The following is a 15,752-nucleotide window of genomic DNA, read 5'->3' as shown; positions in this document are numbered from 1 at the left end:
GATCTAGCAATCAAAATTTCAGATGACAGGTGTTAGCCAAAACATATATTATCAGAACTAATTGTCTTAATTTTGCAAACAAAATTGTTATTGGCTAGATATATATGTTCATAATTTTTACCAAAACATTATTATAATACTGTTCAGTAAAGTTTGACACAAAGTGAAGGGATATCTTCTGTTACAGATATTGGGGATCAGATCGCGAAAACCCTCCAAGAGCGGATCATGGTGTTTGACGGGGGGATGGGCACCATGATTCAACAGCTTCGTCTGGAGGAGGAAGACTTCAGGGGGGAGGAGTTAGCAAATCACCCAAAGAGTTTGAAGGGGAACAATGACCTTCTGTCCATCACAAAGCCCCAGGCCATCTATCAGATTCATAAGGTTGCTGTCGCTTCCACTACACCTTTGGTGCCAAGTTATTGACATTTTTTTAAATATTTTTTTATTTAATCCAGTATATGATGTTAAGATCTACATATTTTCACGTAAAGTAACATGACACTTAATATTATACTTATTAGCATCTTACTGAGGCAAGGAAGTCAACTGACTGTAAAAGTCCATTTTCCAACCTTGCTGAAGTAGGCTGGAATTCCGGAGTTATAGGTGTAGGTAACATACCTTTGTACAGCAGATTGCGAAGCCCCAGGCCATCTATCGGATGCACAAGGTTGCTGTCACTTCCACTACACCTTCTGTTGCCAAGTTATGGAAACTAAAAAAAATAATGTTGTTTATTCAATTCTGTATATTATGTTACATATTTTTACATAAAGTAGTAACATGACACTCATATTATACTTATTAGGTTTAGGTTACATACCTTTACAGCAGATAGCAAATTATCGTTGGCTAGTCAGGATACAGGCACAATATCATCTGTACAGGTGGTGAAATTAGCAGGCTACGTTTGCCATGCTTATTGAGGTATTCATTAACTTAGCGTGAAGCTAAATCCTTACAGGACATAAGTGGGAATTGCTCATGCTCAAAATAGAGAGACATGTTAACCAGACAGTTTATTTGCCAAATTTTTCCATTTTCTGTCAAACTGTCTCATTGTATTGCCTTTGTGTGCATTTGATTTCTCTGTCTGAAATATAAATCGATTAAAGTCTTCATAAAGTTTTTAAGTAACAGTTTGTTTTTCTGAATACTTGACCTATGTGTATGTTTTGCATGCCGATATGATGTGATTTAACAGTATGTTAGACTTGTGCCCAAATGTAAAAGCATTTTGTAAAATGTTTTGTAAATTTGGCATTTAAAAAACATTCTACTTTGGCCCCAAACTCTTTAACATGCTTACAATCCCAGTATACACGAAGGGGAGATTTCCAGGTTTTTCGTATGTTTGATAGAACCTGGTTATAGTAAAAAATTGTTCCTTTAATTTGGTATTTGGTAGATGCTAGGGTTATTACAGTTTTTGTTTTGAAGATGTTTTTTTTAGAACTGACAGAATTAGAGATTTAATAAAAGTCCTTTCCTCTAATATTCTCAGTCTGCCTTTATAATATTTTCTAATTAATGTGGTTCATTTTATTTTATCCCTTATATCATTTCAGATATATCTGTAAAACATTTTGTTTTGTTCATCAATAAATTCACTTGGAGGGTTTAGAAGAGAAGAAAATATATGTACTAAGGTTGACAGGACCAAGATTTCGACAACAGTAATTCTCCCTATCAGTCTTAAATTTCTTTTCCTCCAATTCCCTAAAATGTGATTAATAATTCCAAATCTCCTTTTTGTATAGATTACCCACAAACTATTCTAGTTAAAATTATTTTTCCCCCCAATATTTCAAAGTCCACTCTGTTCCACTCTAGTTTCAGATCCAGACACAATTTGATGTGACAGTCTGTTATTGAGCCTATCCATATTGCTTTTGTTTTATCAATATTAATTTTTAATCAAGACATTTTATAAAAAGCATTGAGGGTGTCAGCTGTACTCAAACTTTCGTCAGTCTCATCTGGAAATATTTCTCTATCATCAGCATATTGTCCAAGTTAATGTTCCACATAATTCTGTTTGATAATTTTTATCGCATCATTATCACAAATGATTATTCCCAAAATTTCCACAACAAGCAGGAATAAGTAGGGATACATTAGGTCTCCTTGTCTACATCCCCTTTCATGATAGAAGAATGAAGACAGGTGTCCATTTTGTGTGATGCAAGATGAAGCATTATTTATAAGTATGTAAATCCATTTTCTCATATTAGGTCCTAAGCCAAACGTTTCCAGTGTCAACATGGTAAATGTTTTGAAACCGTATCAAAAGCTTTTTCAAAGTCTATAAGTAATAGTAAACCAGGCTTATTTTGTAACTTTGTTTCAAACAAGATATCTTATAGTAGTCGTTTTCACTAATACATCTTTCAGGGATAAAGCCAGTTTGATTTTCATGTATAAGAGTATTAAGTGTGCTTTTAATTCTGTTTGCGTTACATGAACTCAAAACTTTTGTACAATGAATTTAAGAGAGAAATTGGTCATGAGTTTTTTAGTAGTTGTTTGTCTTTAATGCCTATGGGTATACAGGGGTGTGGTGGGCTATTTGTCTAAGGTCTAAGGTGCCGCAGTTTGCTGTGCAAAGTCGTGTCCCTTGGGCACGACAAAAAAACCTATGACTGGTTCAAATCCTTTTTTGCCCTGATAATGTTTGTCACCTGCTGTTATACAGCATTAAACCCAACTCATTCACTCACCTTAAGCCAGGCATGTAGATCGTGCAGTTCAGCACATGCATGATGTTTATGTGGTGAACATGTAAATAGACAATTTGGAAGGGGAAACAATAGTGTTTAGTTTCTTTTTTCATTTAGGTATTAAGCAGATCCTTAAATCAGTTATGAATTATTTTTTTTTATTATCACCTTTGTACATTTTTACTCCTGTCCAAGATGTCCCAAGCGAGAGACTTGTATTCATGTCAGGGGAGATAACTGTGTCAATGCCTTAAGAGTTGATATGCCTTCATAATTGGAGGTTATATGACAAAAATAAAACAAAAACATGCATCTAATAGTGTTAGATTTGAGTCAGTTGATACATAGCTACAAGCCTATGTTATAAAAATGAGGATGTGTTACTAGTTTCCATCAGGTTCTGCTGGTCAGCTGTTACAAATATTCATAAAAATGTTCACCAAAATTATCTGTTTCAGGACTACTTGGAAGCTGGTGCTGACTTTGTAGAAACGAATACATTCAGCGGAACGAGAGTGGCACAGGCAGACTATGGCTTGGAAGAACTGGTAAAGTCACTTGGAGACCTCCAAAGCTTTAGTTGTGTGGTATATGTGTAATGGATTTTGTGTAACCAGTCGATTACTGTGGCAGAAATAATGATTGCACAGGCGCACGGTAAAGGTGGAAGGTGAGGTGAAATGGGGTTTAACGTTGCGTCCAAGATTATTGCACTTATATAGCGACGTGCATGCGTGTGTGTGTGTGTATGGCTGCTTGTACTAGTCCGGACTGATGCCGATTTATAGTGCTAGCTCACTGAGATACCATGCTGCAGTTTAACATGAATACCCCACTCAGACACAGTATACTGACTCTGAGCCGACCAGTCCTTGTTTTAGCCCCTTAATGCCGAGCGCCGGACAGGGTAACAAGTACCATCTTAAAACGTCTTTTGGTATGACGCGGCCGGGGATCAAACTCCGGACCTTCCGCTCTCCGAACTTTAATTTCATTTGGTGAATGAAATTTGTTGCATTATAAATGGAATTATTGTTGTTATGTAATTACATGTATTATTGTTTCCCCCAGGTGTATCGACTGAACTTTGAGTCTGCCAAGCTGGCCCAACGAGCATGTGATGATGTCACAAGAGACACAGGTGGGGTATATTTCTTCAGATGAAATAGAATAAGATGTTCCAACACATGTTTTCCTCTTGAGGCCAAACAGGTTTAGTTTCCACTGATTTTAGTTTGTATGTACATTATTAATATTTGTGTAATAGTGTATGACATGTGTGATACTGTATGATATATGTGTTATAGGTTTGGTTTCTGCTGATGTTTACATTATGTACATTATAATACATGAAAAAATTAATGAACACGTCACTGCAGAGTTATCTCCCTTGATGTGCAAAATATCAAGCTCCTCACAGTGATAGCCTGTTTGCAGAGCTCTCTATACTATCACTGTCACCAATCAAAGCACTCTACTGTGATAAGTGGCCACAACCATGCTTGGAGTTGACTGGCAACCGATGGACCGTTATGTTTATAAACAAGTGATGACTTCTGTGACATCAAATACACTTATCTTAACTAAATACATGTGATACATGTGCGATACTGTATGATACATGTGCCATACTGTATGATACTGTATGATACATGTGTGATTCTGTATGATACATGTGTGATTCTGTATGATATATGTGCAATGCTGTATGACACAAAGAGAATCTCACCCGAGTGTCTTTTGATATCAAATATATCAACACGAGTTGATATAAGTGCCTCGGAGTTTTTCCACTTTTATCAATGTGTGTTGATATATTTGATATCAATTGACATGAGGGTGAGATTTTATTTATCATCCAACATGATTCTTCCAAACTTTTCAGTTTGTAGACAGTAATAAGCAGTGTCTTAAGTGTAAAAAGTACTGCTAACAGCTTCAGTAGCAGAGCCATTAGTGATGTCATTTGATTGTAACGTCATGGTCTGCAATGTAGATATCGCTTGATCTCACATAAGTTTTGGATGATAAATGTGCGATGCTGTATGATACATGTGTGATACTGTATGGTCCTGAATGATACATGTGTGATACTGTATGATACATGTGTGATACTGCATGATATATTTGTGATAGTGTATGATCCTGTATGATACATGTGGCATAGTGTATGATCCTGTATGATACATGTGTGATACTGTATGATACATGTGTGATACTGTATGGTCCTGAATGATACATGTGTGATACTGTATGATACATGTGTGATACTGTATGATGTATGTGTGATAGTGTATGGTCCTGTATGATACATGTGTGATAGTGTATGATCCTGTATGATACATATGGGATACTGTATGATACATGTGTGATACTGCATGATATATTTGTGATAGTGTATGATCCTGTATGATACATGTGTGATAGTGTATGATCCTGTATGATACATGTGTGATAGTGTATGATCCTGTATGGTACATGTGTGATAGTGTATGATCCTGTATGATACAGATGTGATAGTGTATGATCCTGTATGATACATATGTGATAGTGTATGATCCTGTATGATACATATGGGATACTGTATGATACATGTGTGATACTGCATGATATATTTGTGATAGTGTATGATCCTGTATGATACATGTGTGATAGTGTATGATCCTGTATGCTACATGTGTGATAGTGTATGATCCTGTATGATACAGATGTGATAGTGTATGATCCTGTATGATACATATGGGATACTGTATGATACATGTGTGATACTGCATGATATATTTGTGATAGTGTATGATCCTGTATGATACATGTGTGATAGTGTATGATCCTGTATGATACATGTGTGATAGTGTATGATACATGTGTGATAGTGTATGATCCTGTATGATACATGTGTGATAGTGTATGATCCTGTATGATACAGATGTGATAGTGTATGATCCTGTATGATACATATGGGATACTGTATGATACATGTGTGATACTGCATGATATATTTGTGATAGTGTATGATCCTGTATGATACATGTGTGATAGTGTATGATCCTGTATGATACAGATGTGATAGTGTATGATCCTGTATGATACATATGGGATACTGTATGATACATGTGTGATACTGCATGATATATTTGTGATAGTGTATGATCCTGTATGATACATGTGTGATAGTGTATGATACATGTGTGATAGTGTATGATCCTGTATGATACATGTGTGATACTGTATGATCCTGTATGTTACATGTGTGATACTGTATGATACATGTGTTTTGCTGTATGATACATGTGTGATACTGTATGATCCTCTATGATACATGTGTGATGCTGTATGATACATGTGTGATACTGTATGATCCTTTATGATACATATGGGATACTGTATGTTACATGTCTGATACTGTATGATATATGTGTGATAGTGTATAATCCTGTATGATACTTGTTTGATAGTGTATGATCCTGTATGATACATGTGTGATGCTGTATGATGTATGGGTGATGCTGTATGATTTATGTTTTATGATGTATTATACATGTGTGATACTGTATGATATGTTTTATGCTATATGATCCTGTATGTTACATGTGTGATACTGCATGATAGATATGGGATACTGTATGATACATGTGTGATACTGTATGATATATGGGTGATGCTGTATGATTTATGTTTTATGATGTATTATACATGTGTGATACTGTATGATATGTTTTATGCTATATGATCCTGTATGTTACATGTTTAATACTGTATGATACATATGGGATACTGTATGATACATGTGTGATACTGTATGATCCTGTATGTAACATGTGTGATACTGTATGATACATGTGTGATACTGTATGATACATGTGTGATGCTGTATGATATATGGGTGATGCTGTATGATTTATGTTTTATGATGTATTATACATGTGTGATACTGTATGATCCTGTATGTTACATGTGTGATACTGTATGATACATATGGGATACTGTATGATACATGTGTGATAGTGTATGATCCTGTATGATAGTGTATGATCCTGTATGATACATGTGTGATAGTGTATGATACATGTGTGATACTGTATGATCCTGTATGTTACATGTGTGATACTGTATGATCCTGTATGATACATGTGTGATAGTGTATGATCCTGTATGATACATGTGTGATAGTGTATGATACATGTGTGATACTGTATGATCCTGTATGTTACATGTTTAATACTGTATGATACATATGGGATACTGTATGATACATGTGTGATACTGTATGATCCTGTATGATACATGTGTGATAGTGTATGATCCTGTATGATACATGTGTGATAGTGTATGATACATGTGTGGTACTGTATGATCCTGTATGTTACATGTGTGATACTGTATGATACATATGGGATACTGTATGATACATGTGTGATACTGTATGATCCTGTATGTTACATGTGTGATACTGTATGATACATGTATGATGCTGTATGTTACATATGTGATACTGTATGATACATGTGTGATACTGTATGTTACATGTGTGATACGGTATGATACATATGGGATACTGTATGATACATGTGTGATACTGTATGATACATGTGTGATACCGTATGATACATGTGTCATGCTGTATGATATATGGGTGATGCTGTATGATTTATGTTTTATGATGTATTATACATGTGTGATACTGTATGATACATGTGTGATGCTGTATGATATATGGGCGATACTGTATGATATGTTTTATGCTGTATGACCCTGTATGATACATGTGTGATAGTGTATGAACCTGTATGATAATGTATGATCCTGTATGATACATGTGTGATAGTGTATGATACATGTGTGATACGGTATGATACATGTGTGACACTGTATCATATATGTGTGATACTGTATCATATATGAGTGATAGTGTATGATACATGTGTGATACTGTATGATCTTGTATGTTACATGTGTGATACGGTATGATACATGTGTGACACTGTATCATATATATGTGTGATACTGCATGATACTGCATGATACATGTATGATACAAGGCACCTGGTCTTCCTTCAGGTGTACGGAGGTATGTGGCTGGTGCCATGGGCCCCACAAACAGAACACTCTCCATCTCCCCATCGGTGGAGAGGCCAGATTTCAGGAATGTCAGTAAGTAGTCAGCGAGGCAATATCTTCAGGATACAATACCCTCATGCTTGCATGACATTTTGCTTTCAGACCCAAAACGAAAATATCTCATCCTTTAGTTTTAGTTCTCAACACTCTTCTTACTCTTCATAGATTGTAACATTGTTGATGCAAATACCACATTCAAAACATTGGAACTGCGTGTAAATAAGGTTAGTTTGCACTGGAGACCTGTCTGTCATTTTCAAAGACTGAAACAAAAATAAAGCAGAGTTGGACATTTGATACAAAGAGGCCCCATAATATTTTCTCTGTTGATCCCCAAAATCACTCAACAAACCTGCTCTTCTGTTCTCTACAAAGCAAGCAAGCCTTTGTTCATGGTCATAGTTGGGTGCACACGTAGCAACTCAACAAAGCGACTTCAGCGATCTGGCCAGCTCCCAGTTTGCAACAGGTGGTTTATGTTACCCTAACAGGATGTTAGACATAAAATGGTAGTTGCAGACTTTTTGTACGGCCTATATCTTTTTAACTATGCACCCTAGCTTCACCAAACTTTCTACACACATTAACCACAATGAGTACTTGTGCCTTTTGCTAGTTTGAAGATTCTGAACTTTTAATTTTTGCCATTTCCATGGAAACATTAAGAAACTTAAACCTATAGGGTGGGTGTTTTGTACGGCCTATCTTTTTAACTATGCACCCTAGCTTCACCAAACTTGCTACACACATTTACCACAATGAGTACTTGTGCCTTTTTGCTAGTTAGAAGATTCTGAATTTTTTTATTTTTGCTTTTCCATGGAATCATGGTGAAACATAAATTTTGGGTAGAGTTTTTGTACGATCCATGTTTACAGTATTATGTATCCTAGCTTCAGCAAACTTGCTACATTAACCGCTATGATTGTTTTGTATCTTTTATAAGATTCTGAAAGTTTTGACTTTTGCTGTTTTCATGGAAACATGATGGAATTTAGAAATTTTGATGACTGGTTTTGTATAGCTAATATATTTTCAAAAATTGTTTCCACACATGTAGATCATCATAAGTATCTGTGCTTTGTGATAGTTTGAATTTATGAATTCTTTACCTTATCTGTTAAGGCTAGATGGAAATTATCAATTTATTGATTTTCTTATATGATATTGTTCCATTTTTTATGTGTTTTTATATCAACAATTTTTGGTCCTTTTGATAATTCTTCTTATGTAACTCCTCAATCAAATTTTTATTCAAAGGTGTTCATGGTGATCTACTTCCTTGTAGTGAACACCGGTAACATGGGAGATTATGGGGAGGGGGGGGGGGGGGTGGGTCAATTGTCACTGGAACTCAATCTTAGTTTTTAAAACATTGAAGTTAAAATCAGTTAGAAATATGTAATGTTTCATTAATTAACAAACTATTTACTATTTGTTGTTGACCAGCGGGGATAACGGGGGTATGTGAGCTTTGCTCACTTCTTTCTTGTTTTTTTCATGTTACAATCTCTTTAAAAGAAGCAGAACCAGTTTTGTTTTGTGATCCTTCGTTAGCGTTTGACTGCATCTTTTACTTCCAGCCTTCAATGAGCTTGTTGAAGCGTATTCAGAACAAGCACGGGGGCTGCTAGACGGAGGTGCGGACGTGCTGCTGGTTGAAACTATATTCGACACAGCCAATTCCAAGGCAAGGACATTATGAGATACCCTGTGTGTAGATAGAGCCATGGTGAAAATATGTGTATCTACATGTCTTACAAATAGGGTTTGAGCGTTCGCTCTTCACACCAAGGACCCGGGTTCCATTCCCACCAAGGATACAATGTGTGAAGTCCATTTCTGGTGTCCCCCGCCATGATATTGCTGGAATATTTCTAAAGACAGCGTAAAACCGTACCCACCCACTCACTACAAGTGAGTTGTACTTCATGACATGGTTTGAGATATATTGTGTTAACTTACTGCAATGTGCATTTTCTGAATTTCAGGCAGCATTATTTGGTATTGAAGAAATATTTGCAAGTGGCTACAAGAGATGTCCAATATTTGTGAGTAGCTCTTAAAGTACAACTTCTTAGCTACTTGAACTTAATTCAACAGGGGCAGATACACAGTAGTTCTGGTTAGTGAGTAGGCCATTTCAAGAAGGATAAAATGGAGGTTTCCCAATCACAGAAAGAGACAGTCAGTCTATTTTTTTTAATGATGCCAAATAAAATCTTTGGTGATCTGGTGTGGAATTGCAATGGCTCATGCTCATGATGTCAATCAGTGGGTTGTCTGGTCCAGACTTGATTATTTACAGACCACCCTTATATCTCTGTAATATTACTGAGTGCACCAAATTACTCATGTGGGTACTATAGAGTGTTTCAGTGTAATGGTACAGTGTGTGGTTTGATTCTTGACTTGAAGATATCAACCAACAATGACCAGTGTTAAACAAATTATGGTGATGAACATATTGTAAAGATGATGATGTATTGCAGATATCGGGAACTATTGTTGACAAGAGTGGCCGGACTTTGTCTGGACAGACAACTGAGGCCTTTATCATCAGTGTATCTCACTCAGAACCCATGTGGTAGGTCACACATCAATCAGTCTCACACAGCCTTGTATCTCACTCAGAACCCATGTGGTAGGTCAAACATCAATCATTCTCACACAGCCTTGTATCTCACTCAGAACCCATGTGGTAGGTCAAACATCGATCTTTCTCACACAGCCTTGTATCTCACTCCGAACCCATGTGGTAGGTCAAACATCAATCATTCTCACACAGCCTTGTATCTCACTCAGAACCCATGTGGTAGGTCAAACATCAATCATTCTCACACAGCCTTGTATCTCACTCCGAACCCATGTGGTAGGTCAAACATCGATCTTTCTCACACAGCCTTGTATCTCACTCAGAACCCATGTGGTAGGTCAAACATCAATCATTCTCACACAGCCTTGTATCTCACTCAGAACCCATGTGGTAGGTCAAACATCAATCATTCTCACACAGCCTTGCATCTCACTCCGAACCCATGTGGTAGGTCAAACATCAATTATTCTCACACAGCCTTGTATCTCACTCAGAACCCATGTGGTAGGTCAAACATCAATCATTCTCACACAGCCTTGTATCTCGCTCAGAACCCATGTGGTAGGTCAAACATCAATCAGTCTCACACAACCTTGTATCTCGCTCCGAACCCATGTGGTAGGTCAAACATCAATCATTCTCCCACAGCCTTGTATCTCGCTCAGAACCCATGTGGTAGGTCAAACATCAATTATTCTCACACAGCCTTGTATCTCACTCAGAACCCATGTGGTAGGTCAAACATCAATCATTCTCCCACAGCCTTGTATCTCGCTCAGAACCCATGTGGTAGGTCAAACATCAATCATTCTCACACAACCTTGCATCTCGCTCCGAACCCATGTGGTAGGTCAAACATCAATTATTCTCACACAGCCTTGTATCTCACTCAGAACCCATGTGGTAGGTCAAACATCAATCATTCTCACACAGCCTTGTATCTCGCTCAGAACCCATGTGGTAGGTCAAACATCAATCAGTCTCACACAACCTTGTATCTCGCTCCGAACCCATGTGGTAGGTCAAACATCAATCATTCTCCCACAGCCTTGTATCTCGCTCAGAACCCATGTGGTAGGTCAAACATCAATCAGTCTCACACAACCTTGTATCTCGCTCCGAACCCATGTGGTAGGTCAAACATCAATCATTCTCCCACAGCCTTGTATCTCGCTCAGAACCCATGTGGTAGGTCAAACATCAATTATTCTCACACAGCCTTGTATCTCACTCAGAACCCATGTGGTAGGTCAAACATCAATCATTCTCCCACAGCCTTGTATCTCGCTCAGAACCCATGTGGTAGGTCAAACATCAATTATTCTCACACAACCTTGTATCTCGCTCCGAACCCATGTGGTAGGTCAAACATCAATTATTCTCACACAGCCTTGTATCTCACTCAGAACCCATGTGGTAGGTCAAACATCAATCATTCTCCCACAACCTTGTATCTCGCTCAGAACCCATGTGGTAGGTCAAACATCGATCTTTCTCACACAACCTTGTATCTCGCTCAGAACCCATGTGGTAGGTCAAACATCAATCATTCTCCCACAGCCTTGTATCTCGCTCAGAACCCATGTGGTTGGTCAAACATCAATCAGTCTCACACAGCCTTGTATCTCACTCAGAACCCATGTGGTAGGTCAAACATCAATCATTCTCCCACAGCCTTGTATCTCACTCAGAACCCATGTGGTAGGTCAAACATCAATCATTCTCCCACAGCCTTGTATCTCGCTCAGAACCCATGTGGTAGGTCAAACATCAATCAGTCTCACACAGCCTTGTATCTCACTCAGAACCCATGTGTTAGGTCAAACATCAATCATTCTCACACAGCCTTGTATCTCGCTCAGAACCCATGTGGTAGGTCAAACATCAATCAGTCTCACACAGCCTTGTATCTCGCTCAGAACCCATGTGGTAGGTCAAACATCAATGTCTCACACAACCTTGTATCTCACTCCGAACCCATGTGGTAGGTCGAACATCAATGTTTCATACAACCTTGTATCTCACTCAGAACCCATGTGGTTGGTCAAACAATCATTCTCACCCAGCCTACTTTGGTTCAAAGGGTTTTTAAATCCTGTTTCTCTATGTTTTAGGGCAACTGATGCATGTGATGTATGTTACTTGTTTTTTCAGCCTTGGTCTCAACTGTGCTCTTGGTGCGGCAGAAATGCGTCCATTTATTGAGTCTGTCAGCAACAACACAACAGCTTACGTCATCTGTTACCCTAACGCAGGTACATCGCACGTTTTCCAGATTCATGTAGATCTATCTTCTGATATGTCCTGAATACCTGTTGTAGAGTGAATAGCAGAGCAAAATATTTCTTTGTTTCCTCAGTCACTTGCATGAATCTCTGACGTCAATGTACCCGTGCTCGTGGGTTTCACCGAAGTGATACATATCTAAGCTTTCCTCCCACAACAAGCTGACACGCCATGATGTGAATGGAATATTGTTCAAAGTGGAACTAAAACCAACTCACTCACTCTTATGTCAATGATTTTTATATGCCAGTTTAGTTAGCTTCGAAAAGACAACATAAGCTTGTCAACTAGTGTTTCCACACGACCAATATGACAAACTTGTTTGCAGACTCACTTCACAATGTTCACACATCGAACTACTGTTTGTAAAATATATATGTGCAAACTCATCTTTGTCATGGGAAGCCACATTTACTATGATGATGGGTCAACAATTCCTTACTCTGCAGGTCTACCCAACACGTTCGGCGACTACGATGAGACTCCGGAGATGACTGGCAGCCAACTAAAGGTCAGCATGAGACAAACACCATGAACATCAATCTGTGACATGGCATTGTGGGGAGTTTTGTTTCCACTTGGACTGTTGTTTTGCCAGCCCAGTGGGTAAAACCTTGGTTCTTCAGACCGAAGTCTGGGTTCAGTTCCCAATCATCTTCCTGAGGCAGGGGAGTTAACTGACTATGAAAGTCCAGTTTCCACCCTTGCTGCACTAGGCTGGAATTATGGAGTTATATCTTGGCTGGTCCAACCAGTCTATGCATAGTCCAATCAAAATTGCGTAATGAAATCAACATATGGTTTATCAACTGCCATGCAAATTTCTGTCAATTGTAGGATTTGCAAAGCGTGTGTAATGCCAACTCGGTGTCAACAGATATTTTCTAATCTTTTCATGTTTTTTATCAAAGTGCTCACGTGATTCGAAAAACTTGGCTTTGTAAGACCCTGTTTATCACAATATAGATTTTCATTATGGATTAGATCACCTTGACTTGGCGCCGCCATTTTGTTTGAAGCAAATGCAAGTGATATGAGAGGTTGAATATGATTGGTCAATAGGAGAGACATAGAAGGGACATAACTGATAATAGCCACAGGTGGTGCTACAATTAAGCCCAGAAATTCCAGCCTAGTTCGGCAAGGGTGGAAACTGGACTTTTACAGTCCGCTAACTCCCTTGCCTCGGAAAATAGTTTCCAATGTGTGACACCCATGCTTGGCATCCCTCACCATGATATGGCGTGATATCGGAATGCGAAATTGGTGACTCCGAAATCGTTTGTAAAATGTCCAACATCATCATCATGCTATAGCTGGAATCTTGGTGAAATCAATGTTAAATCTTATCCAAATATTTTATGGAATATTGTAGTCAATTATTGGCAATATATTTTTGATTTTTTAGGAAGGTATGAGTAATATAAGTATTCAAATACTTTATTACTTAACTTCTAAAATTATTTCCTGAAAGTCAGTTTGAAAAAGTAACATTTCTGTTTTCCAGGAGTTTGCCAAGGCTGGGATGGTGAACATAGTGGGTGGATGCTGTGGAACCACCCCAGCTCACATCAAGTGAGTCGACACATTAGAGACCCGTGAACATCCGGGGTAGAATAGGCCTTCAGCAACCCATGCTTGTTGTAAGAGGCGACTAACGTGATCGAGTGGCAGGCTTGCTGACTTGGCTGAAGCATGTCCTCGTATTCCAATTGTGTGGAATGATGCTCATGATGTCAGTCACTGGATTATCTGGTCCAGACTTGATTATCTACAGACCGCTGTCATATAGCTGGAATACTGCTGAGTGAGGCGTTAAACAACAAAGAAAGAAAGAAAGACACACTGGAACATACAAGCTTGTATGTAGTTGCCTCATGGTCAAATGATTTCCAACATGCTTAGAATGGATAAGATATATGAGTGAACAACTTCTTTATTATGAAATGGGTTGCGTGGCGTAGTGTAGCGTGGCTTGGCGTGGCGCGCCAAAATTGTTTCTGGAGCATAACTCGTTTGATATTTCTCTACGAAATTTTGCATGTCTATCAGACTCATGCTGAACTGGAACCTTTTGCTATTTATGAATTTTAGAAATTTTTATTTTTTACATTTCCATGGCAACAAGTTGGACTTAGGTTCTATAAGGGTGGTGTTCATTTCCCGAGCGTAACTCAAAAACCGTTGAATACTTTCTTACAAAACTTTGCATGTCTACCAGGCACATACTGAACTGGTGCCTTTTGATATTTAGCACTTTTCGATATATATTTTTTACATTTCCGTGGCAACAAGTTGGACTTAGAAAACAAAAAGGCTAGGGTTCGATTCCCGATGAAATTTTCCACTTGTTGCCTTTTGCCTTTTATGAATTTTAGAAATTTATATTATTGGGCATTATTTCCAGAACTTGACTCATAAACCGTTTAATATTTTCCAATGAAACTGTGTTAAAATGGGCGGGGGATATAGATGACTTCGTCGACTATGCGCTTGTTACAATTAGGAGCTACATTTTGGTGTAGGTTCTAACACTGTTATCAGGCAAGTGATATCTATATATCTTAGCCTTACCTAGTATACCAACTTGTAAATGCCTCGCAAAGAAGTCATTTATACTTTGTTTAAGTAAGCATGTGTTGAAGATTATATCTTCTGTGTGAGGTATTGTATAAGTCCTTGAAGAGTTTGGGTGTTGGGTTTCAGAGCGATTGCTGAAGCTGTGAAGAAGTTTAAGCCGAGGGTCCCCCCCTCCAGTCTCCATGAGGGGTACATGCTGCTCTCAGGTAGAGTTCTTGTTCTTGCCCCTCTTCAAAAATATATTCAACCGCCCTGTGGTCTAGTGGTAGAGCGTCCGCCTGGAGAGCGGAAGGTCCGGGTTCAATCCCCAGCCGTGTCATACCAAAAGATGTTAAATGATGGTACTTGTTGTTACCATCTCGGCATTAAGGGATAAAACAAGGACTGGTCGGCCCGGAGTCAGTATACTGTGTCTGAGGGAGTATTCATGATAAACTGCGGCATGG

The 15,752-nt window shown here is 38.3% G+C and overlaps 1 protein-coding gene across 2 annotated transcripts in view; it reads left to right on the top strand.

Annotated features, from left to right (window-relative positions):
- The window catches only part of LOC139441932 (methionine synthase-like), a 47,526-nt gene that overhangs the window by 396 nt on the left and 31,378 nt on the right, over positions 1 to 15,752 (top strand). The window contains exons 2-12 of one of the 2 annotated variants that reach the window (XM_071222677.1): positions 188 to 387; positions 3,185 to 3,274; positions 3,798 to 3,867; positions 7,785 to 7,877; positions 9,428 to 9,534; positions 9,836 to 9,895; positions 10,337 to 10,431; positions 12,595 to 12,695; positions 13,176 to 13,237; positions 14,234 to 14,301; positions 15,433 to 15,512. In XM_071222677.1, the coding sequence (XP_071078778.1) occupies positions 188 to 387; positions 3,185 to 3,274; positions 3,798 to 3,867; positions 7,785 to 7,877; positions 9,428 to 9,534; positions 9,836 to 9,895; positions 10,337 to 10,431; positions 12,595 to 12,695; positions 13,176 to 13,237; positions 14,234 to 14,301; positions 15,433 to 15,512 (1,026 nt within the window). Of the gene's footprint in view, positions 1 to 187; positions 388 to 3,184; positions 3,275 to 3,797; positions 3,868 to 7,784; positions 7,878 to 9,427; positions 9,535 to 9,835; positions 9,896 to 10,336; positions 10,432 to 12,462; positions 12,480 to 12,594; positions 12,696 to 13,175; positions 13,238 to 14,233; positions 14,302 to 15,432; positions 15,513 to 15,752 lie in introns of those variants that run through there. The other variant, XM_071222678.1, reaches the window with a different exon arrangement.

This window comes from Haliotis cracherodii, unplaced genomic scaffold (assembly GCF_022045235.1).
Source record: "Haliotis cracherodii isolate W230 unplaced genomic scaffold, xgHalCrac1.p SCAF_5, whole genome shotgun sequence".
Classification (NCBI taxonomy): Eukaryota; Metazoa; Mollusca; class Gastropoda; order Lepetellida; family Haliotidae; genus Haliotis; species Haliotis cracherodii.
Note: the sequence above shows the minus strand (reverse complement) of the source record. Positions and strands in the feature narration are given on the sequence as shown.